The 27,773-nt window shown below is 38.2% G+C and overlaps 1 protein-coding gene across 2 annotated transcripts in view; it reads left to right on the top strand.

Annotated features, from left to right (window-relative positions):
- The window catches only part of TMTC1 (transmembrane O-mannosyltransferase targeting cadherins 1), a 288,889-nt gene that overhangs the window by 28,844 nt on the left and 232,272 nt on the right, over window positions 1–27,773 (top strand). For both annotated transcript variants that reach the window (XM_070453869.1, XM_070453868.1), the window contains exons 3-5: window positions 1,095–1,168; window positions 4,278–4,454; window positions 10,496–10,687. In XM_070453869.1, coding sequence (XP_070309970.1) covers window positions 1,095–1,168; window positions 4,278–4,454; window positions 10,496–10,687 — 443 coding nt within the window. The remainder of the gene's footprint in view (window positions 1–1,094; window positions 1,169–4,277; window positions 4,455–10,495; window positions 10,688–27,773) is intronic.

The following is a 27,773-nucleotide window of genomic DNA, read 5'->3' as shown; positions in this document are numbered from 1 at the left end:
GAGCTTTTCTTTGAAACTTTCTTTGAACCATACCCCAGTTTTTCCTTCATAATTTTATTTCTTGGATTTAAAAAAATTAAGAGAAATGTACACATGTTTTAGATAGTGGAATAATACAAAGATATATAAATAGGCATTTATCCCCCCACCCGTCTTCCATTTCAGTCCCTTTCTGAAGTAACACATTAAAAACAAAATTTCAAACTTAAGAAGTGTAATGACCATATTACTCTTTATCCAGAGTCACCGATTTTTAACCTTTTGCAGCATTTGCTTTATCATCCTTGCTCTCTTTCTCCTTCAATATATAGAAATATTTTTTATTGTCTGAAACATTTGACAGTAGGTTGCGTAATTCATGCTACTTTATACCTTAATAATTTAGTTGTGATGTGTATTTTCTAAAACCATGGTCATTAGTCACTGTTTCTTTTTAGCCTTTTTCAATCTTAAGTTTGTAACAGTTACCAGTCTTCATTGTCTTTCTATTATATTATTTATATCTTTAGATGTAATTAAAATGATATATTATGATGTATATAATGTTATTATATGTTATTAATGTGATATTTGTTATAATAATGTATACTGTGTTGCATAATTATAATATAAATACATAATCAAGTTTATAGTATATAATTTATAACATGATTTACATGTATGGCATATTATATTAAAATTTTATAATATAAATAAAATAATGAAATATATGTAGGTACAAAAATGTAAGAACATCTGAATATAAAATAGGAATTTATAATGTATATAGTATATTTTTAAGTATATGTATGATATTGAAAATATGTTATATGCAATAATATATTATGATAGATTATGAGTTGTATTATAGTCAAGAAAGGTTAAAATAAAGTTAAGCATGAAAATCTTGCCCCTTTCTTCCTCTCTATCTCCTTCTCTAAAGTTATTGTTAAATGTTTAGGATAACCAGAAGTGATTAGTCATATATCAGAAATTGAAGAATAATGTATTTTCTAATTTATTGTTTCTTTCATTCCTCTAAAAACAAATACATTTCTGTTATGGGTCTCTGAAAAAGTGGTTTTCTAAGGTTTTTATTTTTTCAAAATTTGTAGGTAGCTGGAATTGTTGGCAGAGCTGATGTGTTGGCGTGCCTGCTGTTTCTTTTGGCCTTTCTCTCTTATAATAGGTATGTATGGCTAAGAACGCACTTGTCTGTGTTTACAGGCATGCTCTTGCCTGGGAGTTTCTGCTGTGTGTGTGTGTTTGTGTGTAGATTCTGAGCTCCTTCCTGAGAGAGGAGGGAAGCTTCTTGGCTGTGAGATAACTGTGAGCTTCCTGGAGACCTGGCATAGGAAACTGTCTCTTAACCAAAGACTAGGCTGTTCTGTTTTCCAGCCATATTCTGAACTATGTCATAGCCTCTTAGAAGGACTGCTCTCCCAATGCTGGGAAGATAAGCTCTAGCTTCTTGATTCCTCTTACTGAGAATGGAATTTGAAATCAGCTCTGAGCCAAATTATACTGGCTATAGTCCTCTCCTCTATTTAACTATGATTTGTTTAATTTGTCCTTTTCATTTTGGTCTTAGTCTTTTGCCCCCTCTTTATTATATTCATTAAAGGAGCTTAAAGCTTAAAATGACAAGGCTGAATTGAAAGTACTATTCTCAACTGTGATTTTCTAATTCGCACATCCTTTCATCAAAATACAGAAGCTTCTTGCTTTGTGAGACTGAAAAGCAATAAAACAATCTCCCATTATATTGCCTCTTTCCCCGCAAGATGATCAGATTCTCACCTGAGTTGTGACATAACCATATAGGCAAAGGGGTGGGTTAAAAATGGGATGTAATACACAATGGAATATTACTCAGCCATAAAAAGGAATGCATTTGAGTCAGTTCTGATGAGGTGGATGAACCTAGAACCTATTATACAGAGTAAAGTGAGTCAGAAAGAGAAAGAGAAATATCATCTTCTAACACATGTATACAGAATCTGGAAAAATGATACTGAAGAATTTATTTACAGGGCAACAATGGATAAACAGACATAGAGAATAGACTTATGAACATGGGAAGAAGGGAGGAAAGGGTGAGATGAATGGAAAGAGTAACATGGAAACTATGTTACCATATGTAAAATAGACAGCCAATGGGACTTTGCTGTCTGGCTCAGAAAACTCAAACAGGGGCTCTGTATCAACCTCTAGGGGTGGGCTTGGGAGATGGGAGGGAGGTTCAAAAGGGAGGGGATATATGTGTACCTATGGCTGATTCATGTTGAGGTTTGACAGAAAACAGCAAAATGCAGTAAAGCAATTATCCTTAAATTAAAAATGAATAAATTAAGAAAAAATCTTAAAAACAAAAAAAGAATGTAATGGGGGCAGTGACTCAGTGGCTGGCCCTGATAAAGGGGGACATTGAACCATTGTCCTGCTTCATGGAGTGATGCCTGGTTAAGGATTTATAAACCTTGATCTTTGGGTCAGTTCATTGGCTTATAGTCTTACAAAACACAGTGACTGCGAGGAACACTGTTCTAAACCAGTGGTTCTCCATATGGGACAAATTTGTCCATGTTGTCCCCAGGGACATTTGCAATATCTGGAGATATTTTTGCTCACCTGGCATGTGAGTGGAGGCCAAGGATTCTGAAGCCTGCAGGACAGCACTTGTACCAAAGCATCATCTTCCCTGAGCTGTGCTGAGAATCCTTGTAAAACAGCTTAGACTTTGGATCAAGGATGAACTGAATTAAACCTTACAAAGTTTTGGTTTAAGAGCAGAACCTTTTCTTAATGTATTAAGACCAAGCTTCTAGTCCTGACTCTGTAGCCTCCCACTTCATTGCATGAGTATGTGCTTAGTCGCTCAGTTGTGTCCTATTCTTTGTGACCTCATGGACTGTAGCCCACCAGGCTCCTCTGTCCATGGGATTCTCCAGGCAAGAATACTGGAGTGGGTTGCCATTTCTTTCTCCAGGGGATCTTCCTGATCCAAGGATCGAACGCATGTCTCTTGGGTCTCCAGCATTGCCAGGAGGATTCTTTACTACTGTGCCACCTGGCAAGTCCCTCATGGCATTGTTAGTTATATATGAGTGTTGTGAAAATATTAGAAATGTAAACCCAAATTCAACAATTGTTTCCTGTTTGCTCTGGTATCAAAACAAGATTAACCATCACTTTTGAGTGTGAACTTGATCTCTCAGGCCTTTTCTGTGTGTTGATAAACTTGGGAATGTGAGTGGGCCTGCAGCCTATCCGTACCTGTGTGATAATAAGCCACATTGCTACAGCTTTCTGTTGTGCAGGTCACTCGCACTTTGAGTAATTTAAGCTGTCAACCAGCTTCGGAGAAAAAGCCTGTCTCCTACAAATTTGGAATATAATTTAGGCAATTATTCCAAGACATAACAATAAGGGGGAGACGTCACAACTGCAGATGTATTGGCCTACCGAGGAGAGGGAACAAATTGGTGTGTCACCCGCAGAAGGAGCTGTGAGGTTTCATGCTGAGGAGCCGATTCTTTTTTGTAAGGTTAAAAAAGACTTTACAGCAACTGGAGGGTTTTAGAAAATCCCTGCTGGAAATTATGCTGAGAAAAAAAAATGTTTTCCCTAAATATTCTCACATAAAATACACTTAAAACTACAGATTAGAAACTGATACAACATTGTAAGTCAGCTATACTTCAATTAAAAAAAAAGAGAGAGATCAGCCAGAATAAAAGAAAAATACTAAGGTATCTATATTTTCATCACATTAATGATGATTGTGTTTTGGTATCTATCCAGTGTTTTCTTTGTACAGAAACATATAAAACACCTTCACAATAATAATAATAATAATGATAAACAGGATGAGGTACAGGGAGGCATTGACCTGCCCCCAGTTACCTTGTTAGTTAGCAGATCTGTGATCTGAACCCAGGAAACCTGGCACCAGAGTTCATGCATGTGGCTTATACTCTTCACTTTATATATATTCACCTAAACATCTTTCCATGTCACTAAGTATATCTCTATATACTAGCATTTTAAATTGCTTTTTAGTGTTCCTGTTATATGCCATATTTTACCATAACTTATATGCTTTTATCTAAGTACCAAATTCAGCATTATCAGTCATTTACTTTTCCCCATCTTTGCAAATTTTATTCTTAAAGATATCTTTGCTCATCTACTTAGAATAAAGTGAAATCTGTGTTGGCTCTTACCTTTAAAAGGTGGCATTTCTTAGCAACCCATATTTCTTCTTGGAGTAAAACCATCTCAACTTTATTTTTCAGGAGTGTGGACCAGTGTTGTGTTGGGGAAAGTTTCCCTGCCACGGCTTCTCCCTTCTTCCTGCTGCTCAGTCTGTTCCTGGGGACCTGCGCAATGCTGGTCAAAGAGACGGGCATCACGGTGTTTGGCGTCTGCTTGGTTTATGATCTCTTTTCTTTATCCCACAATCATGATAAATCGTAAGTCATGTCAAAGTTTTGCTGTCAAGCAGTGCACGATGTGCAGAGAAAAATTACTTAAATCAATAGTTTGAAAATTTTCATTAAAAAAATAGAGATACAACATTCTGTTAAATGTAACCTCATCTTGGGGGCTTTCCTGGTGGCTCAGTAGTAAAGACTCCATCTGCCAACACTGGAGACACAAGAGATACAGGTTTGATCCCTGGGTTGAGAAGATCCCCTGGAGAAGGAAATGGCAAGCCACTCCAGTATTCTTGCCTGGAAGATCCCAAGGAGAGAGAAGCCTGGTAGATTGTAGTCCATGGTGTCACAAGAGTCAGACAGGACAGAGCGACTAAACAAAAACAAACCTCACCTTAGACCATGATATAGTAAGGCTTATTTCCTTAAGATAGATGCATTGTATGTGTTCAAACTCTTCACACTTGTGTAAATGAGGATTATAAAGTTTTTGTGAGCACCAAATTTGGAATTGAAAAGTACCTATGCTAATTGCAAGTTTATATCACTAGATTGTTTTGGTTGTATAATACTGAGAAATCTTGATTCACACAGGAGAGTGGTTACAAATGGTAACAGTTTGTTAACAGCTTGCCTGGAATCTCTGCATTCACATAAGTGCTATCCTTCAAAGAACACCGCTAAATTGGAGTCTGTTTACTAGCTTGAGGGGTGGTGTATTTACCTAAGTTTTGAATGGGGCAGGGTGGTGGTGGGGGTGTTGTTTTTGGAATTCCACAACAGACCAGTCTAAACCATACAGGAATAATTAATTGCATATCATATTCAAGTTAAAGAACAAGTTTAGTAGCCTGTTTTCATTTAAAAAATGTAGGCACTTCCATATTGTCCTGTGGGTTATAGATGCTAAGAATGACTAAGGCATTTTAAAAGTTCAAGCACATACTGTAATTTTCTTCCTCAGGGTTACTAACAATGTGATGTGCAAACCCCATTTTTCAGTAATTATAAGGTCCTTACATTTGAACTTTTAATAAATGCAGCTGATTTATTCTCCGGCCTTGTCTGGAAGAATTTTATCTTAAAAAAAAAAAAAATCCTGCCTTTTTATCCCATTCCCTACCTCTTTATACTTCTTGACACAAAGATAAGAGCAGTGCTATTGCATGTCAACAAGCTGAGATGAGTCATTAAATTCCTGCCTGGGCATACTTGGAGATAATTTAAATAGATTTTAGTACTCTGCTAGCTCTCTGTGAATCTCAGAGGCGTGTAAAAGGAAGGAGCCTAGTTATCATTTTGACCCAAGCTTAGACCAAGAAAGCTGTGAGCCAGAGGACCTCCCCGTGGCTTATATGAGCGTGCCTCTCCTCGATATCCTTTTAACCAATCGCAGTAATTGCATTCCTGACCTTCCCATCAGCTCCTCTGGCTTTCCACTTGCTTCTGCCTCCTCTTTGTGTTTGCCGCCTTTGCTCTGTGACAAGTGACTGCAGACCTTCCCCTCTGGTCCCATCCAGAGATATTTTAACCTCATATCGACTGAAAAAAAAACACCCACAGAACTTGAAAGTTGAGAATTACGTTTTATTTGAGACCATTACTAAGGATTTATAACCTGAGAAAGCCCCTTAGATAGCTCTAAGGGAACTGTTCCATAGAGGTGAGGGAGGAACTAGGATGTATGAGTTTTTGCTGCTGGGGGGAAGAAAAAACCTATAGTTGAAACTCAAAGGAGTGCTAATCACAAAAAATCAGACATCTCAAGTTAGTGATTTAGTGCTTTTCAATATATTAAAAGATGCAAGAGTCTGGGTTCATTAAAATTTTTCCTTTGATATGCATCTCAGCTGTCTAGGGTCAGTATCCTGTTTTTCTCCATTCTGAATTCCCTCAGTATGCACCCTGGAGCCAGCTGCAGTGGCTGATAGCTTGATGGCAGGCAGCATTCTTTTGTCTACATTCAACTTGAAGTCTTATCTCCTTTGGTCTTAGGACTCCCCAACACATGGTTGCTTATAGTCCTTTCTTCTTCATCTGGTCACTATTGAGCTAGGCTTTTTTCAAAGAGGATAATTATCTCTTTTAGTCCTTTAGTAATTTTCTTGACCTTCATCATACCAGACTGCTGGAAGTTTTATGAAAAAATAATAATTGCTGATATGTAGCTTGGAAGTTGCATAGTTCATAGTCTATGGATTTTTGTTTGTTTGTTTTAGTAACTTTTAGCTCTCACAAACACCAGCATCTCTGCATAGGTGGAGGCGTTCTTTCTTTCCTGCATCGTTTTCTCCACCTGTTCAATGCATTCCCATTTTGTGCCTGGCCACAAATAAGACAGATAAGATTCCTTCCCACAAAGGGCAGTGCTGGGGAAGACAGACATTACGTGAGTAATTACATGAGTACCTGAGTGCAACTGTGAACTTGGTAGGAAGGGACTGAGAACAGGTAACAGCGACTCAGTTCAGTTACGTTCAGTCGCTCAGTCGTGTTCGACTCTTTGCAACCCCGTGAATCTCAGCACGCCAGGCCTCCCAGTCCATCACCAACTTCCAGAGTCTACCCAAAACCATATCCATTGAGTCAGTAATATCATCCAGTTGTCTCATCCTCTGTCATCCCCGTCTCTTCCTGCCCTCAATCTTTCCCAGCATCAGGGTCTTTTCAGATGAGTCAGCTCTTCACATCAGTATTGGAGTTTCAGCTTTAATATCAGTCCTTCCAATGAACACCCAGGACCCATCTCCGTTAGGATGGACTGGTTGGATCTCCTTGCAGTCCAAGGGACTCTCAAGAGTCTTCTCCAGCACCATAGTTCACCAGCATCAATTCTTCGGCGCTCAGCTTGTTTTATGGTCCAACTCTGACATCCATACATGACCACAGGAAAAACCATAGCCTTGGCTAGACGGAACTTTGCTGACAAAGTAATGTCTCTGTTTTTTAATATGCTATCTAGGTTGGTCATAACTTTCCTTCCAAGAAGTAAGCAATTTTTTAATTTCATGGCTGCAATCACCATCTGCAGTGATTTTGGAACCCCCAAAAGAAAGTCAGCCACTGTTTCCCCATCTATTTGCCATGAAGTGATGGGACCGGATGCCATGATCTTAGTTTTCTGAATGTTGAGCTTTAAGCCAACCTTTTCACTCTCCTCTTTCACTTTCATCAAGAGGATCTTTAGTTCTTCACTATCTGCCATAAAGGTGGTGTCATCTGCATATCTGAGGGTATTGATATTTCTCCAGGCAATCTTGATTCCAGCTTGTGCTTCCTCCAGCCCAGCGTTTCTCATGATGTACTCTGCATAGAAGTTAAGTAAGTAGGGTGACAATATGCAGACTTGATGTACTCCTTTTCCTCTTTGGAACCAGTCTGTTGTTCCATGTCCAGTTCTAACTGTTGCTTCCTGACCTGCATACAGGTTTCTCAAGAGGCAGGTCAGGTGGTCTGGTATTCCCATCTCTTTCAGAATTTTCCACAGTTTATTGTGATACACATAGTCAAAAGCTTTGGCATAGTCAATAAAGCAGAAATAGATGTTTTTCTGAAACTCTCTTGCTTTTTTGATGATCCAGTGGATGTTGGCAATTTGATCTTTGGTTCCTCTGCCTTTTCTAAAACCAGCTTGAACATCTGGAAGTTCATGGTTCATGTATTGCTGAAGCCTGGCTTGGAGAATTTTGAGCATTACTTTACTAGCATGTGAGATGAGTGCAATTACGTGGTAGTTTGAGCATTCTTTGGGATTGCCTTTCTTTGGGATTGGAATGAAAACTGACCTTTTCCAGTCCTGTGGCAACTGCTGAGTTATCCAAATTTGCTGACATATTGAGTGCAACACTTTCACAGCATTATCTTTTAGGATTTGAAATAGCTCAACTGGAATTCCATCACCTCCACTAGCTTTGTTCATAGTGATGCTTCCTAAGGCCTTCTTGACTTCACATTTCAGGATGTCTGGCTCTAGGTGAGTGATCATATCATTATGATTATCTGGGTCATGAAGATCTTTTTTGTACAGTTCTTCTGTGTATTCTTGCCACCTCTTCTTAATGTCTTCTGCTTCTGTTAGGTCCATACCATTTCTGTCCTTTATTGAGCCCATCTTTGCATGAAATGTTCCCTTGGTATCTCTGATTTTCTTGAAGAGATCTCTAGTCTTTCCCATTCTGTTGTTTTCCTCTATTTCTTTGCATTGATCACTGAGAAAGACTTTCTTATCTCTCCTTGCTGTTCTTTGGAATTGCATTCAGATGCTTATGTCTTTCCTTTTCTCCTTTGCTTTTCACTTCTCTTCTTTTCACAGCTATTTGTAAGGCCTCCTCAGACAGCCATTTTGCATTTTTGCATTTCTTTTTCTTGGGGATGGTCTTGATTCCTATCTCCTGTACAATGTCAGGAACCTCCATCCATAGTTCACCAGGCGCTCTGTCTATCAGATCTAGTCCCTTAAATCTATTTCTCACTTCCACTATATAATCATAAGGGGTTTGATTTAGGTCATACCTGAATGGTCTAGTGGTTTCCCCCACTTTCTTCAATTTAAGTCTGAATTTGGCAATTAGGGGTTCATGATCTGAGCCACACTCAGCTCCCAGTCTTGTTTTTTGCTGACTGTATAGAGCTTTGGCACCGTTGACTGCAAAGAATATAATCAATTTGATTTTGGTGTTGGCCATCTGGTGATGTGTAGAGTCCATGTGTAGAGTCTTCTCTTGGGGATACCTGATTGATAAGGGTATCTCTTGAGTGAAGGCTATGCTCCAGGAATGGGACCATGCCATTTACAGGTATGAAGTGACTTACTGCTGACAGCTGTTACCCTTGTTTCACAGAGCAGAAAGTACAGACATAGAAAGTAACCTCTCCAGGGTCACCCATCCCTGATTTGGATTCTGTCTGTGTAACTCCAGAGTCACAGGGTTACCCCTGAGCACCTGCCTCCTTGGGGCACATGTGACTGGGGCCAGTAACCTCCTAGGGCATCTGCAGCTCAGAGCCTGGGCTCACATTAGTAGCAGGAGATGATCTCAGAGGTTCTGCCTATATTGGAGGGTCTTGACTCATTGAGAATCTCACATAATTGTGTCTCCTTTTCCCAGAAATTCTTATCTGCTAGTTTAGAATAAGGGCTTCCCAGGTGGTGCAGTGGTAAAGAACCCATCTGCCAATGCAGGAGACATAAAAGATGTGGGTTCAATACCTGGGTGGGAAAGATCTCCTGGAGGAAGACACAGCAACCCACTCTGGTATTCTTGCCTGGAGAATCCCATGGACAGAGGAGTCTGGCGGGCTACAATCTATAGGGTCACAAAGAGTCGGACAGGACTGAAGTGACTTAGCATGCACGCATCTATCCTTTTGGATTCTGAATTTAGGTTGTTTTCACTTTTTTGGTTATTATATACCATGGTGGAGTTAGGTTTTGTGTGCACATACCTGCCGGTTTTCCAGGGCATAACCACAGAAGTGAGGTTGTGGGCCCACAGATAGATACATAGTCACTGTGTTGATGTGGAGCTATTCTCTTGAAATAACTGCAGCAGTGGATGAGAATCCTCTTGTTCCACATTCTCCCCATCCCTGAGTAGTGTCAGACTTTCAAATTTTTGCCCAGCTAATGTTATGGAATATATCTCAGAGGATTCATGGAAGAACATGTGAGAATAAGTTTCATGGATCATCTGTAAACACAATTTTACAAGAACATAATAATGTAAATCCCAAATATCCCTTCAGCTAGGTTATGAGAATTCAACTTATATATATTATGAGAGAAATGTATGAGGAGGATGAGAAGTGGAGAGTGTCTGTATGTGTATTGGTGACCACATGAAAGGATTGAATCTTCATCTTCTCTTGTAATGAGCCAATGTGACAAGTTCTAAAATTGGAAATAAAATTATTTAGTGTTATTTTAAAAATATCATGATAAATATCAGAAACAGAAGAGCTCAAAGATTTAGGAATAGTTGCTTCCAAGGAACAGGGCTTGGGGAGGGGATGGGGACCGCTGTACCTTGTTGCAGGTCTTGTCGCTCCTTTTAACGTTGTTTCCTCCTCACAATTAGGAGCAACGGGGTCATCCATCAGCGCAACCCACAGCAGCCTGGAAGCTCCCCGACAGCACACCCTTTCCGGGAGAATGGGAAGCAGCAGCGGTTCCCTCACAAAGGAGCTTGGGGTGGCTGCCATGCCATGCCGTCTGAACCCAAGAGCAGTGGATTCCCCGTGTCTCCTGGAGCTGTGTGGTCCTTGATGAGGTACTGGACTGGGCTCCTTGACCTTGTGTGATTTTACCATCCAGCATCACCTGTTGCAGGGGGATCACTGGAGAAGTGAAGCGCCGAGTCAGTTCTTTGTGACACCCCCACTCTTGTCAGCCTCCTTTCTTTTCCCTTCCCCATTTCCCTTCCTCTTTCTTCCTTCCTTCTCTTCCCTATCCCGGGCCTTCCGTGTCATATCAGATAAGAAAGGAGTAGCTGGAAGAAGTAGAAGCCCTGCTGGCTGCTGTTATTTGGAAGGAGAGATGAGGCTGTGAAGCCTCAGTTAAGCAGTACAAGCATTCTGCTGCTTCCCTGGGGGAAGAGCCCTGCACATCAGAGCGCAGGCCCCTCGGTTTTCTTTGGGAGAGCTCTGCCTTCCCCTGCCCAGACTCCCTGCTTTTGGTGTATGATAATGAAAGGTTGTTGCTGAGCCATGAAAAATGCCAGGATTCATTTTTGGTCTTGGATTCAAAAATAGCCTCTGGAGGAGAGGAATCCAGGGCCAGTGACGAAGCTTGATCACTCAGAGCTTTTGTATATTAAAGTTTTATTAAAGTATAAAAGAGAGAGCTTCTGACATAGACATCAGAAGGGGGCAGAAAGAGTGTCCTCCTGCTAGTCTTTAACAGCAAGTTATATACCTACTCGCAGGCTGCTAATTAGAGAAAGGAAATGTCTCGTAACTCAGAGAATGGCACCAGGCCCCTCACCCACAACATGCATTTTGAGATAGCATTGGCACAAGGTGAGTCATCCCGGGCCATAAAATGTTTGAGATGAATCTTGAAGAGGCAGGTTTCCAAGCAAATACATGGTCTCATTAACATAGATTAGGAGAACAATGTATGAGTAAAACATATTGCTTTTTTGAGCCATTATCATTTCTGAGTCTTAGTCTTAGGCGGAACCAACTTGAGGAAAGACAGAGTTTAAGGTAAATACATTGTTCATTAACATAGCTCAAGAAAAACATTTCCATAGGAAAAAAAAAAAACTGCACTAGTTAGCTCAAAGTTTGAGAAAAGTTAAGTTCAGGTGGAACAAGGTGTTGTCATAGCAACACAGAATTTTGAAAGAAACCTCCTTTTAATTTTGTATAAAGAAGGGAAAAAAAAATCTGACACTTGTAGTTTGTTTATTCCTGCCACTTAAGAGAGATTAAAAAGTCTGACACTTCCAGCTTTTTCCTCCATTCGGGGCCCCTAGTCTTCCTGCCTATTACCCTCTCAATAGGAATTTATTACAGCGCAGGTATATGAGGTAGCCCAGGGGACACTGCCTCTCAGGAATGTTTCTGAGGGTTCAGGAAGATCTTCTTTAAAGGACAACATTTTCTTTCTTTAAAAAAAATCTTTGGACCTAGCCATGAAAATTATCATAGATTTATCAGAACAGGTACTTGGCTAAATTAGCTTGCCACTAAAAGAAGGAAATGGCAACCCACTCCAGTACTCTTGCCTGGAGAATTCCACGGACGGAGGAGCCTTGTAGGCTACAGTCCATGGGGTTGCAAAGAGTCGGACACAACTGAGCGACTTCACTTTCAAAATAACTCAAGCCATAGGCAAGTAAGAATTTAATAAAGATGGAAATTTGACTTATACTATTAGCACTTAAGTAGCAGATTGCTATTCTTACTCTTCTCTCCAGTCCCAGAAAACTCCCTGTTTTGGGGTGTCTTTGTTTCCAATTAGTCCTGCTTTTACCTGTCTCTTAGATCATACTCCATTTATTCATTCATCAGCAAAGATCTACTGAATGTCTGCCATGTGCCTGGCATGTTCCAGGCAGGCACCAGGGCTGTACTGGGGTTTAAGGAGGACGAGATCCTTGGCCCTGTGTAGCTTTCCTTCCAGGAGAAGAAGACAGACTAAGTAACCAACAAGGTGCGAACAGTGTGGTGGAGAGTGGTGGGTGAGCCTGGCTGGGGCGAATTCCCATTGGTTGGTCAGGGAAGGTCTTTGAATTCTTGTGGATGAGAGGAGGCGCTCACCCTGCCCAGATCTGCACAGAGGGTTCCAGCCCTGGGATAACTGGCAAGTGGGGATGGGAAGGGGCTAGTTCAGGGGGTGGGCAGGCCTAGATGGTGAAGAGTGTGTTGGCCATGGGAGTGAATTTGGATTTTATTCTGAGTGGAATGGGGAGACTTTGGAGGGCATTGCTGTTGTTTGCTTGTTTGTTTAATGTGGCAAGATGTGGTTATATTACAAATGTTCAGTCTTGTTTCTTGTGGTGCTTTATTTAGGGGCAAGAGCAAAGCAAAGAGACTTTCATACAGACTGAGGGGAGAAAAGAGGTCTTGGCTGAGGGTGATGGAGCCTGAGATGTAGGCATACGGTGGATTTTGGAGACGTTTTGTATATAGATTTAACAGGACTTGCCGATTTAGGAGAAGGGGGTGAGGGAATGGCAGGAAACGAGGGTGTTCAGGTTTCTAGCTTCAACAGCTGGGTGGGTGGTACTGAGATGGAAAGGCTAGAGGAAAAGTTGGTTTGGGAAAGGATAAAGTCACAGAAATGCATGAAATTCCTGAGCAAGAAAGAAGAGTGATAAGCTGTCAAAACCTTGAACTAATCTTGACTTTTTAGTACAGGGCATGAAAGAAAAGAGGGTAAAACATTTGGGGGAAATTGTAAATTTTTTTAAGGAAGGCAAAGGAGAAGAAAAAAGAACAATAAGTAGAGCATTGGAGACTCTCATGAAGGGACAGAAGGCAGGCTGCAGTGTGACTGACTTCCACCAGTCAGACTGGGTACATACAGTGACTGAGTTCCATACAGATATGACTGTACTGGCTTCTGCTCTCAGTTGTATCCCCAGATCCTCTTATAGTGTCTGGTTAATTGTAGTTGTACAAGTATTTGTGAAATGAATAAATTAATGAGTAGATGGTAAGAAAGTATTGAAATTAAGCAAAAATAGAACATTTTAGTAAATTTGGCAATAAAGAAATGCGGCAAAGGATGTTAACTGCAGGCATGTGAGGTTTTTGTTTTTATTTTTATTTTAAATTTAATGGATGTGTGTATGTGTGTAAATAACTTGTAGAGAATATAGAGGTAGGTGCAGGAGCAAAAAGGAATGAGATGAAGTATGCATACCAGTGGTGTGCTGATAAATGCTTAATCATTGGCTGTCCAAAGAAAGTAAATCCCCACTTGTTGTGTTTACAAATTTCCATGTAACTCCTACCCTGGCTGATTTCAAGCTACAAACGTGACATAGCTGAAACTGGAGTTGGGAGAGGTGTGCCTTAACCCTCCATCTTGAAGCATTTCCACTGCCCAATAGACTGTAGATGTAAATAATCTCAAGAGCACAGACAGAAGTAAAATGAAGGAAACTGATTAGGAAATGATATGATTTGTGTACTTATTACCTTTATTTTTAGCTTGATTTATTTAAGCTTATATAATTCACTTTATTATAAAAGTTATAATATTATAATTGATATAAATATAGATTATATGTACATATAATTTATTATAAGTTATATAATTTAATTTTAAATAATGGCTGTCTTTAATAACTGGCCTGCAAAATTCCTGAAAATTTAATAGTCATTTCTTATAGGACAGTATGAGCTCTAGTACTCCAGTGAAGACCGTCCTTCAGGAGGGGAAGAAAGCGTTACATCTGTTATCTATCACTATGTACCAGGAAGCGGGCTTGCACTGCCCACGTGTTATTCCATGCAGCCATCACAACATTTGTTTAGGGTAAATCTTACAGTTTGCTTATCAGGTGGAAATGGAAGATCTTAGAGAGGTTAAATGGTCATTTAACACATTTACATCGTGGGTAAGTGGTAAAGTCAGGATTGGAATTACAACTGCACAGCCACGAACCCCGTGTTTTGCTTGTTTGCTGTGCTCTGAAGTCTAGAATCCCAGGTGAGAACTTGGCTTTGGGGAGGAGGCAGGACAGCGGTGTCATGCTCTGTGCAGCTGGCCTCCCTGCTCAGCTCTCAGGGATAGAAGATTCTTGCAGCCATCCATGGGTCCACAAATAAGGCCTCTCCTGATTGGCTTTAATGTAGACTGTTGGTGCTTATACATTGAATTAGGTGCTATGCTTTTTAAAAAAGTTTTTTTAAACTCTGAGCCTCAGCCTATTTAGAAAGAATGTTGCTTGGAGAGCAGTGCACAATACAAGTGGAACTGGGTCAGGATCTTACTAAGTGAACATGTTTGTGAGCAAGAAGGACCATTATCCTTCCTTGAGAGGAAACTTGTCATAAATTTTCCTTCTCAGGAAAGGAAAGGTATCATGTATTTGACTACAAATTTGATTAGTGTCAAAATTAGTTTTAAAAACTATGCTTGCCCTTTTTTCAGAAGGTGATCAGGTAAAGAAAATAAAAGCTCAAAGAGGCAATGTTATCTTAGTTCTGAAGATATCTGCGGACAGTGTTTAAATCAGGAATCCTTCACTTACCAGGTCCTGGACAAGTTCTTTTATCTCTGTGAACATCAGTTTTCTCATCTCCCAAAAAGGGGAACTAATTGTAACATCTTACTCTCAGATTGCTTGTCAGGACTCAGAGCTACAGTAAAAGCAGGTAATAAGTCTGTAAACAAGTGCCTGGCACACAGTGGCCATTTGGTGCGGCAGCCAGCAGCATCATTAGTAGTAGTTCAGAATTATAAATACTATTATTCCTTATGACTTTCTAAACACTGGAATGTGACTTCCTAAACACTGAAACTGGTGAACCCTCAGTATACAGGCAAGGAATGTGTTTTTATGGAATTTTTTTTTTCTTGCTAGTATGTATTTGCATTGCATGGATGGCATTAGGCTGTCAGAAATTAGTCTGCATACTATCAGATAAAATGTATTCAGAAGTTACCAAACACAGGGGGACCATCCCAACCCAGGGAAAAATCATACTGTAAGTCATTTATTTAGTTGCCTGTTTTTCTGCATGGCTTAGTGATTGTCTTATAGGTAGCAAGTGGCAAGTGCAGTGAACCTAGGACTTAGGGTAGACACTCTGGAATCAGATGAAATTTCAGTTCATTCCATCTTTTGCTCAGTTGCTCCATGTGAAGTGAGAAGTGTAAATCTTCCTTCTCCCACCCTCTTCATTACATACAGTTCATTCACACATGAATATCCTTTCCCTTTCACCTTAGAAAACTCAGTGAATTCTACCTGAAATCTTATTCTCATAACTCACATCTGTTTCTATAACTATACATAGTCATTTTTCATATATAGACCTGATATTTAAATCACAGTGATTGCAATTGGTATTGAAGAGAGTTCTTGGCTCAAGAGCTGTCTCCTTTATTCTGCTGCTCTGCGACATCTGTCATGAATCATCCATTCTGTCAGTATTTACCAAATGCCTCCTATGATCAGGCACTGTTTTGGGTGTTGAAAATATATGATAGTGAAGTGAACAAAGCCCTGCCTTTATGGAACTTAGCTGGATGATGATCATGGTGTTTTCACTTAAAATGGGCTCATTTTCAATCTTTGTGGGCAAGACAGTGGTTAGATTTTTCACTTCCATGTGTTTTAAAAGTCTTTATTGTATTCCTTGCACAGAGGCCTGCAAATAAAGGCAAGCTTTAGGACGAGAGAACAGGTTGTCACTAAAGTGAAACTGTGACGTCATTAAATTCAGGGGAATTAGAAAAGCATATAAATATTTTGACCTTCACTGATGGAATGGATCACTGACCTTTTAAGTGTTGTTTTAATACTTTGGGGTTTCCCTGGTAGCTCAGATGGTAAAAAGCCTGCTTGCAGTGCAGGAAACCTGGATTTAATCCCTGGATCAGGAAGATCCCTTGGAGAAAGGAATGGTAACCCACTACAGTATTCTTGCCAGGAGAATTCCAGAGACAGAGGAGCCTGGTGGGCTATAGTCCTACTTCTGCAGACACTGCACTGTACTCTTCTTCCCTGAAGTAAGAAGTGTTTTGTAGATTAAACTCCTGAAGTCGGATTTTGAACTTCCCACACATTGATCTTGTGAGTAGGGCAAAAGTGTTTCAGATCATTATTAATAGCCTCATGTCAGCTTTGAGAGAAACTTAGTAAGCTAGTGAAATGAGATTTTTAGGTGACAGCAACAGATCTATGTTGAAAGCCATCTGTATTACTTGTGAATAATTGGGCTCTCCCCCCAACCATTTTACACACTTTTCTGGCTGACTGATCTCAGGTGAGCCATTTTCAATTTCATTCAGTTACTGCTTTAATAAATGAAATAACCAAATGAAAGAGGGGTGGAGTTAACTAATAGATCTACAGGGGAAATACCTCCAAAAGTAAAAAGTGAAGTTTGTGGGTTCATAATGAGAAATCCCCTTTCCTACTTTAAAATCTCTTAATGCAAGTGTAAACCTAGTGATGAACCCACCTTAAGAACACAGACACCTCATGGAAGTAGATATGAACTCAGATCTTATTTTATAGAGACTTGGTGAATTATTCCACTGCTGTTGATCATTTTTCCTCATTTCCTTTGCCTTGTTTAAAGGTGAATTCTTTCACTGCTCTTCATTTTTCCTCATTTCCTTTGCTTTGCTTTGGAATTTTATGTCTTCTTCAATGGTGTAAATACTTCTGTCTTCAGATGTAGTTCTTACGTGGCTGCAGCCAGATCACTATGACTTATTTGGCACATGATGATAGTGGACCCAAGAAAGCAGTAACTCCCAGGCTATATTTTATAAGGACACTGACCAGCTTAACTAGCCTAACTAATGTCAAAGTTATTTCCTATTAAACAACTTTATAACTGTTTACACTCATGATTCTATCTTTTGTATATAACATCCAAAGGATATCCTCTTCTTACCTTTGTTCCATACACCCCTGAACTTTTTCATAGTTTGTCAATTTCTTTTTAATGTACTGAGCTGACTGTAGCTTTTACTGAGACCCTATAGTGGCTCTTGGCGTGACTGAACTGCCGGCATGCTTAGTGGCTGGAAAGGGTCTGGAGAAGGAAGGTGGGTAATGACTGCATGCATTTGTCCTACCGAGGACACACTTTACCAGGAAGGGTGAACAGTGCTGTTTTGATATAGGAATGATGGAAATAGTGGGGAATTTATTTTTAAAAACTGAGGTAAAAAAGTTATTTTTCAAATGAACTGTCAGTGTTATCAGGCTTCTTAATTTTGAACTGTTTATTGATACAGTGTCATTAATATGGCTTTAATGTTCTTTGGGAGTTTAATTTACCAAAGCTTGGCTCCCAAGTTCTTTTAAAGTAGCTTTTCTAGAATCTGGAATTTACCAGAGAGGTGTTCACTTCTGTGCATAGAGAATGGAGTTTTTTCATTTCTGTTTCCTAACCACTAGTTGATGATGATGTTATTCCTTCTGAACCAGACCCAGAGTATATGGGAGAGCAGGAATTACTTTGATAAGTTTGTCTCAAAGCTTATTGAAATCTTCTTTGCTTCTTGAACCGAACTGAGCACTAAAATGAATCATTTCAATAAAGTGTCTCTTGGCTTCATTCAGAACGTAGCACTAAAATCTTCTTCCAAATAAATCACATGCTAAAGAGGTAAAATTCCTTTTAATTTATGGACAGCACTTTGTCGAGTTCCTAACTGCTGACAGACCCTGGTTCATTCTGCTTAATCTTGACTGGGTACCAATTCTTGGCAGTCTTCTATCCCCTGTGAATTTGAGTCAGTGGATGATAAGTTCTTTCCTTTCTCAGTGTAGAACAATCAAGCTTGGGCATCTGCTTTCCAGTTGGATGCATGGGGACATATGTTGAAAGAGAAAACTATCAGAATGTAGGCATTTCTGGTTGGCATCCAGTTGTGTCACTGCCTCCGTAAGCTCTTAGAAGAGGATGCCAGGCCTCGTTTTCCATCAGCTCATCAGTCACCATATGGATACTCGATCTCTGTCTTATGTGGGTTAGAGCTTGGGTGACTTCAAGGACACCAAACATCTCTCCCTTCTTTTGCAGAACACAGGTAGGGCTCTTAAGGTGTTGTAGGGAGTTTGCTGCCAGTTTCTTTGCTCTTTTAGTTAATGCAACTGTCATCCAGCTAAATTTTTTAAATTTATCTTTTTTAATGTAGCCTGCTGAGAGGTTGTAGAATGACTGTAATAAAAGCAGTATCAGTTCATCTTAACTTTGTAAACAGAGTGTACATAAATAATTCTTTCATAGGAACATTATTCTACAGCAGGCAATAGATCATGATGGTTTCAGGTAATTTGGTGGGATTTCCAGTTTTTTGCTGTGAAAATTGTCTGCCATGAGTTTTGAACTGGTACTATGTTTTCTAGATTAAATGTGATGGAATTTTTAAAATGTAAATGCTTGGAAAAAATGCAGAAAAAGTGCTCTATTGGGTTATTGTGAGGAACGATGAGTGAATACATGAAAAGAGCTTAACATGGCTTTTAGTTGTGGTTTTTCATAAATGGTAGGGCTAGGACTTAGCTTTCCTGACCACCATGTTTTATGCCAAAGCCAGTGTGGAAGAATTACTGTTTAGAAATCTTTTTATAGTGATCACTTTTCCTTTGCTGTATTTATGAAAGTGGTATAGTCTTGATTTTATTTGTTTATGATATTTAGTTATTTTTTCTCTTTTTATGAGCTTACAGTACTTTAGGAGAAAATGATTGTAAAAGAGAAAAGCATTCTTATAGCAAAGATGAAAAGTTCATCAAAATTTAGCAGGAAAACAGAATGCCTGTGTTAACACATTCATAACCGATGAATACCATCCTCATTATAAGTTGTGTACTTAGAGTTATTATTCATTTCTGGGACTAAGAGTGGGCTTTTTTAATTAAAAAAAATTATGTATTTAGAATTACTATTGAATAAAACATTGCTTTAATAAAAACAATTCACTAGGTTTTAGATTGATGACCTTATAGCCATATAGGAAAATGTGTTTCATGTTGTAGATTTATGAATTTTTAATACTCTTTGCATTACTGAAACCATGATCTTTACTACTTTATATATAACCTAGAAAATGCATATTGATTTTGAAATCACCCTAAGCAACAGTCTCCATGAGGAACCTGGCATTTAAGGTTTGCTCTTAATGATTTAACCTCTAAAAGTATTGGTAAAATGTTTACAGAGAACATAGTATGGGTTTTTAGGGGATGAAGGCAATTCATATATAATAATTTAGGGAAAAAAAAACAACCACATGCAAACAATCAGCCAAAGTTGAACAGAGGGAAGGAATAATGTTTGTGTCTTATGTTAAGAGCTAGACATGCCTCAGTTCCTAATGAATAACCAATGTGTTTCAGTTTTCAAGTGGTAGAGCTTTTATTTCCTGACAGTTAAGTCTTTATCATAGATTTCTTTTTATACTCTACCTTTGGTTCCCTTAAGTAATTTTCTCTTTATGAGTTTTGAGAGGAATGTCACTTTATGAAAGCACTTATTCCATACTGCATTTATAATGAAAAATTTTTTATTTAAAAGTTGTTTAATTATAAAACTGTACTTTTGGTTTTCATGTAGAGTCAGGGAGAAACTTTACATATAACCTCAATACAGTTTGTTTCTCTCTTCTTTAAAAAAATTTTCTATTAAAAAACAATTTTTTATTAAAAATCTTTAAAAATTGAAGTATAGTTCACTTACAATGTTGTGTTAGTTTCAAGTGTATAGTAAAGTAATTCAGTTATACATATATATATATATCTATTTTTTTCAAATTCTTTTCCCTTATAGCTTATTACAAAGTATTAAATGTAGTTCCTTGTGCTATACAGTAGGTCCTTGTTGGTTATCTATTTTATATATAGTAGTGTACATCTGTTAATCCCAAACTTCTAATTCATCCCTCCCCTCCCTTACCCTTAGTAGCCATAAATTTGTTTTGCCTGTGGATCTGTTTTTGTTTTGTATATAAGTTAATTTGTGTCGTTTTTTTAGATTCCACGTATAAGTGATATCATATGACATTTGTTGTTTCTCTGCCTGCCTTACTTCACTTGGTATGATCTCTACATCCATCCGTGTTGCTGCAAATGGCATTATTTCATTTTTTTTATGGTCGATTGACATTTCATTGTATAAATATACCATGTCCTTCTTAACCCTTCATCTGTTGATGGGCACTTAGGTTGCTGCCATGTCTTGGCTATTGTAAATTGTACTGCAGTGAATGTTGGGAGAGCATATATCTTTTTGAATTATAGTTTTCTCCAGATACGTGCCCAGGGGAAGTATTTCAGGATCATACAGTAGCTCTATTTTTAGTTTTTAGGAACCTCCATACTGTTCTCCATAGTGGCTATAGCATTTTACATTCCCACCAACCCTGTAGGAGGCTTCTTTGTTTTTCTCTTCTTTACAGCACTTAAATTATAGCCACAGTGGTTTAGGTAAACTTTTAAGACAAGTTGAGGTTGGATACCAATTCCCAGATATTTTTAAACAGAAAACACATGTGTGAACATAGTCGATGACTAGGAGTACATGATGAATTGAACAATAAAACTCACATCATGTGCTCATAGTTGTTTGTGAAAAATCTGAATATTGTATAATTGCTGAATTCTTCAAAAGAGAAGAACTATTTCCTACTTCATGCTGGATGTAAAGAAATGCATGGTAGTGTCAGTAGCCATGGCTTGGTTGGAAGTAAACTGAGTTCTGCTCTGATTCTGCTTTGCTCTGGTCCTTGGGCCGGTTGTTTTACTTCCCTGGATGTTTGTTTTTCTTATCTGTGAAAGGACACGAGGAAGACAGGTAGTCTCATGTCATTTGGTACTCTGGTCAAACTCTTATGAGGCAATGCTGTCACTTTTCTCTTTAATTGCTCCACTCTGTTGGTGTGCATGTAGTTGGAACTTGTGTGGGAGTTGGAGGCTGGCCCCGAATTGATATACCATAATGGTACCCCCTTATAAGTGACCAAGCAGACTGTGGAGGAAATTTCACTAATGTGCATTTTGCTATTTTCTTTTCCTTTTCCATCTTGAATTCTTAAGTACTTAGGTCTTTGGAATTTTAGTCAAATGTATTGATGAAAAACATTAATATAAACAAGATTAAATTTTGCTTTCTAAGTATTTTTGCCTTCAACCGTCATAGAGGTCGTTAAAGCTGTACATTCACAAACTGATAACTGTTGACTCTTCAGAGACAGTTGGTTGATTCATTTGATTAATAAACATTTATTAAACACTTACTGTATACAGATGTTATAGTGATCATTTGCTTACAAAGAATAAAATTTTTAAAGGAATTATTTCAACAAATTGAGGTTTTCATTAGAAAGATACATTGGACTCTAATGGCACCCCAGTCTGGTTATTGAGCCTAATTTCTGGACATAGGAACTGGCAATCTTAAAACTTTTTTTTTTTTTTTAAACCTTTGGGGCTTCGTGGTCTTTCTTTTGCTTTTATAAATCCATGTTGCTTTCCTTTCCTCCTGTTTTTAAAGACTGACTTTTCTTAGGGCCACCTCAGTCCTGACTCAGTAGAGCCTCTCAGTTCAATACTCTGTACAAGATGGACTGTAATTAATGTTCTGGCTCCAAATTCTCAAACACAGAAATTCACACTGGCCCAGCATGGATAAGTCTACATCCCAGTGGGGAAGTCGTGAAAATAAAAAAGATAAACTTACTGAGGGTGGCAGGTGTGTATACTGAATCATGGGACTCATAGAATAGGATACCTTAGTCAGCCTGGGAAGTTTTGTAGAAACTGAGTCTTTAACAGATGTGAAGATGAGCTAAAGAGAGGGTGGTCTTTCAGGCGTAAAGCACAGCAGGCGGGAGAACACAGGAGGCATGTACCGGTAAAGTGTGCATGCCTGTGTTTGTGTGTGAGTGTGTAACTACAGACAGCTCAGAACACAAGGAGTGCAGGTGACGCTGGGAAGGTAGGCAGGAGCCCTGTTACGGAGGAGCTTGGAGAGATGCCAAGGGGCTGACTGGCTCCTGTAACAGAGGGCAACCAGTGCAGGGCAGGCTCATCTTGTTTTCAGATTTATAGGTAAGAAACGACTGATGGTAAAGCCAATTATTAAAGTATAAAGGTTTAAAAATTCAAACTACTTCATGTTAATTATTACACTTTTGAGAATAAAAAACGATAATGCTGAGATTTTTAGCTTAATTGAATCCTGAATCTATGTTTGTGAAAGTTCAGTGTTTTCTCTTTGTCTTTTGAGACAGTATCTTATATAAATATTTTTGTACATTTTTGTAATTTTAGAAAAAATTCTCATATTTAAGAAAAATTGACAGGTGACCCAAGAGTACATTTGCCCATAATAGGGAGAAACAATGCTGTTTATACACACCTTAATTAATTTAAAACTTTTCATTGTATGATTTTCCTCCAAAGGACAGAAATTAATGAAAAACTTCATGGAGGTAATAATCTCTTTCTGTTATGCATTCAGTATGCTAAGCTTATAATTTTGACTTCCAATTTCTGATTAAAATAATGACTTCTTCTTGTCTGTATTGTGCCCAAGCAGTTGCATTTTGTATTGCTGCAGATAATTGCTTTTCTACTCGGCAAAGAAAATGAGCAGATGCCAAATAAGTATCTTTTTCTGGCATGATCGATTGGTAGCTCTGCAACCTAATGTTGACTGTGTTTTCAGAAGTGATGTAGCAAGCACAGTTTAGCATTAAACTGCAGCTGTTAGCTGTCAAGAATTCACTTTGGCAGAGATAATTTCTGACCAAATCTATATATTAGACTCTTAGAGTTTGAATATAAGAAACAGTTAAGTTTTCACACAAGGAAAATTGTGTGCTGACTTGAAGGCCTATATTGATGCAGTTTTCTCCAAAAGTAATTCTAGAGTTCTTACCTTGTTTACCTTTAATGATGAAACAATGGCATGCTCAGGGGTTAGGTGCATGGTTCCTAGAGTTACAAAAAGTGGATTTGCATTTGAAATTTACTGCCCTAAAAATCCTCTGTGCTCCACCTAGTAATCCCCTCCCCTCCCCAGCCCTTGACAATCATTTATTTTATTGTCTCCATAATAAGGTAAGACAGTTTTCTTATTGTCTCCATATTGTCTTTTACCTTTTCTAGAATGTCATACAGTTGGAATCATATAGTATGTAGCCTTTTTAGATTAGCTTCTTTCACATAGTAATGTGCATTTAAATTTGTTCCGTTTTCATGATTTGATACTTTTATTTTTTAGAGCTCAAATGATATTGTATTGTCTGATTATACCATAATTATATATCCATTCATCTACTGAAGAACATCCTGGTTATTTTCAAGTTTTGGCAATTATGAATAAGGCTCTGTAGTATTTATGTGTAGGTTTTTATGTGAACATAAATTTTTCACTCTTTTGGATGAATACTGGGGAGTGCAATTAGTGGATCATATGGTAAGATCAGGGCTTCCCAGGTGGTGCTAGTGGTAAAGAACTCACGTGCCAATGCAGGTAGATGTAGGAAATGTGAGTTCAATCCCTGGGTTGGGAAGATTCCCCTGGAGGAGGGCACAGAAACCCACCATAGTATTCTTGCCTGGAAAATCCCATGGACAGATGAGCCTGACATGTTGCAGTCCATAAGGTTGCACAGAGTTGGATATAACTGAGTCAACCTAGCATGCACACATGGTAAGATCATAGGAAAAGACCCTGATGCTGGGAAAGATTGAAGACAGGAGAAGAAGGGGATGACAGAGGATGAGATGGTTGAATGGCATCACCGATTTGATGGACAGGAGTTTGAGCAAGCCCCAGGAGTTGGTGATGGACAGGGAAGCCTGGAGTGCTGTGGTCCATGCGGTTGCAAAGAGTTGGACACAACTGAGCAACTGAACTGAACTGATGATAAGATCATGTTTAGTTTTGTAAGAAATCACCAAACTGTTTTCCAAAGTGGCTGTACCATTTTGCATTCCCACTAGCAATGAATGAGAATTCCTGTTGCTCCATAATCACCATCAGCATTTGGTTATTGGACAGTGTTGTTGTCAGTGTTTTCAGTTTTGGCTGTTCTAATAGGTGGTATCTCATTGTTTTTATTTTCATTTTCCTGATAACATATGATGTGGAGCTTCTTTTCATATGCTTGTTTGCCATTTGTGTATATTTTTTGGCAAGGTCTCTGCTAAGACCTTTGACCAGTTTTAAATTGGGTTGTTTTTTAATTGTTGAGTTTTAGTAATTCTTTGTATGTTTTAGGTAACAATTTTCTACTAGCTATGTCTTTTACAAATATTTTCTTCCAGTTTGTGGCCTGTTTTCTTATTTTCTTGACATTTTTCATAGGGAAGAAGTTTTTAATATTAACGAAATCTAGTTTATCAATTATTTCTTACATGAATTGTGCTTTTGGTATTTTATCTAAAAAGTCATCACTGTAACCAACTGTCATAATCTCGGTTTTCTCCTATGATGTCTTCTGAGAGTTTCATAGTTTTATATCTTACACTTAAATCTGTGATCCCTTTGAGTTAGTTTCTGTTAAGGGTGGGAGATCTGTCTGTATTTATTTATATTTTTTGCATGCAGATATTTAGTTGTTTCATTACCATTTTTTTTTTTTTGGCAAAGATTATCTTTGCTCCGTTGTAGGCTCTTTTGTCAATCAGTTGACTGTATTTATGTGGGTTTATTTCTGAGCTCTCTATTCCATTCCATTGTCTAATTTTTTTTTTTTAATTAGTACTGTACTGTCTTGACAACTGTAGCTTTATTGTAATTACTGAAGTTGGGTAGTGTCAGTTCTCCAATTTTATTCTTTTCCTTCAGTGTTGAGTTGGCTATTCTGGGCCTTTGGCCTCATATATAAACTCTAGAATCAGTTTGTCAGTATCCCCAGTATAACTTGCTGGAATTTAAATCAGATTGCATTGAATCTATAGGTAAATTTCGGAAGAATTGAAATTTTGCCAATATTGAGTCTCCTTGTTTGTTGATATAGGCTATCTCTCCATTTATTTAGTTCTTTGAATTCATTCATCAGAGTTTTGTAGCTTTTCTCATATACTTCTTGTACATATTTCATTATATTTGTATCACAGTATTTCGTTTTTTGGTACTTATGTAAATGGTATTGTGTTTCTAATTTAAAATTCTACTTGTTCATTGCTGGTATTGATAATATAGGAAGGCATTTGACTTTTATATATTAATCTTGTACCCTGCAACCTTGCTATAATTGCTTATTAGTTTTAGGAGTTTTTTTGTCAGTTCTTTCAGACTTTCTACATAAACCATGATGTCATTTTTTAGGCCATTAGTCTTTTATTTTTATTTTTTAGGAAGGACACTTTAAGTAATAAAGGCTGCTTTTCTTTTTTCCCTGTTTTTGGTCTGAGAAACTTAAAATACACAGGCAGACATGAATAATAATATAACAAACATCCATACTATGTATGGTCATATTTATTTCCAATCCTTTTTTTGCTTCATACCTAAGGCATGAAGCTGTATTGGTAGAGTTGAAGTCTATCTTAATATTATCTTTGATCTCATTCCCTTCACTGTCTCCTCAGGGGTTATGCCTGTCCTGTGTTTTGTATATATCTAAGATGTTTTTTTTATTACCATATCTATTCCACCTAATTTATATGTCAGCCTCCAGTTAATCTGGTCATATAGTCAGTTTTCACACAGAAGGGAATTAGCGTTATCTATGTACTACCCATAACAAGCTCCAGTTTCACCTTGTCTTGATCTCCTTAACTCATAGTCTATAATAGACCTGAAGAACATCTGAAAGGTCTGGATAACCTAGGGAGCTTCTCTTATCAATACTCATCTCATGTTTTAAGGTTTTGCACCTGAGTTACGGGTATAGTCAACTTTCTTTCATGCCCATCAACTTATATACTAGAGTGTTTTATGAAATGTCATCAATTTAATGAGTGTAATTTCACAAGTATTTATTGAACACCTGCTAAATGATGAGGTAACTGTTCTCTTATTGGATAAACTACTGAATTCCAATACTTAACCCTCCAGAATATACTGAGTATAATTAGTAATAATAGCTAACATTTATTATATTCAAACACTGCTTTAAGAGTTTTATGTATGCTAACTCACCTAATCCATGTAACAACTCTGTGTGCCATTTGACACCATTATCCACATTTTCCAGTGTGATAGTGGAGATACAGGGAGGGTAAATAACTTATGCTACATCATCAGTGAAGAACCTGGATACCACACTTGTGCAGTCTGGCTCCTGAATCTTTGCTCTTAAAACCAATTCCTGTATGTTTCCTCTACAAAGAGAAAGCTGGTTTTGGTGAGAAATCTCATAAAAGTGATCAGGTTGTCAGTGTAAGGATAGTACCTCCTTGCAGAAAGCTGAGTTCGCCATCATGAGGATCCAGCCTTCTGAGTGGGTCTTGGTATTTCCTTCTGTCTTGGCCTTTCCTCTGCTTACTTAATCTGGACTCAGTTTAGTTCTGGGGTTTAATGAGAATATGGTGGGTATTTTATTGGCTGCTTTACAATTAGATATTTTTAACTAGCATAGAACAGGCTAATTCTTATGATGGAACTGAAATACTTTTGAGAAGCAGAGCCCACACAAACAGATCTACCCAATTATGTTCTGACTATTTACTTAGACTTGGAGCTGCCCGAGAGGTTTCAGGTAATCCCCTTAATCACACTACAGATTAAAGTGCAAATAGATGTCTTGAGGCAGAGGGATTCCTGCCTTCTAGAAATATCTGTCATAACAACTTCTCTTGTAAAAAGGGAAAGAAGATAAAAATCTCAAGAAACCAATTATTGAAATTAAAATTGTTACTTTTTAAAATGAGCTTTGTGAAAAATTGCTAGTGCCAGTCTAACATGAAAGGCATGGTAAATGTATATTCTTAAAATCAAAAATTGCTCAGACTTCTCTATCATGTGATTCATAATGCATATATTTTCTACATTTGGATTGTAGAACTCTCAAGATAATATAGAGTCTTCTGGCTTCTTGGTGCAGGCACTCATCTGCTTGCTGGGCCAGCTCAAAGGAAGGGCGTGCCCAATGTGAGGAAACTCAGGGGAGGGCCCAACACTGTGGGAAGGGGTCAGAGGTTCAACCTCATGAAAAATATCAGAGCTTGCCAGTTATTCTTCAAGTTAGAAAAG

This window comes from Odocoileus virginianus, chromosome 23, assembly GCF_023699985.2.
Source record: "Odocoileus virginianus isolate 20LAN1187 ecotype Illinois chromosome 23, Ovbor_1.2, whole genome shotgun sequence".
NCBI lineage: Eukaryota > Metazoa > Chordata > Mammalia > Artiodactyla > Cervidae > Odocoileus > Odocoileus virginianus.
Note: the sequence above shows the minus strand (reverse complement) of the source record. Positions and strands in the feature narration are given on the sequence as shown.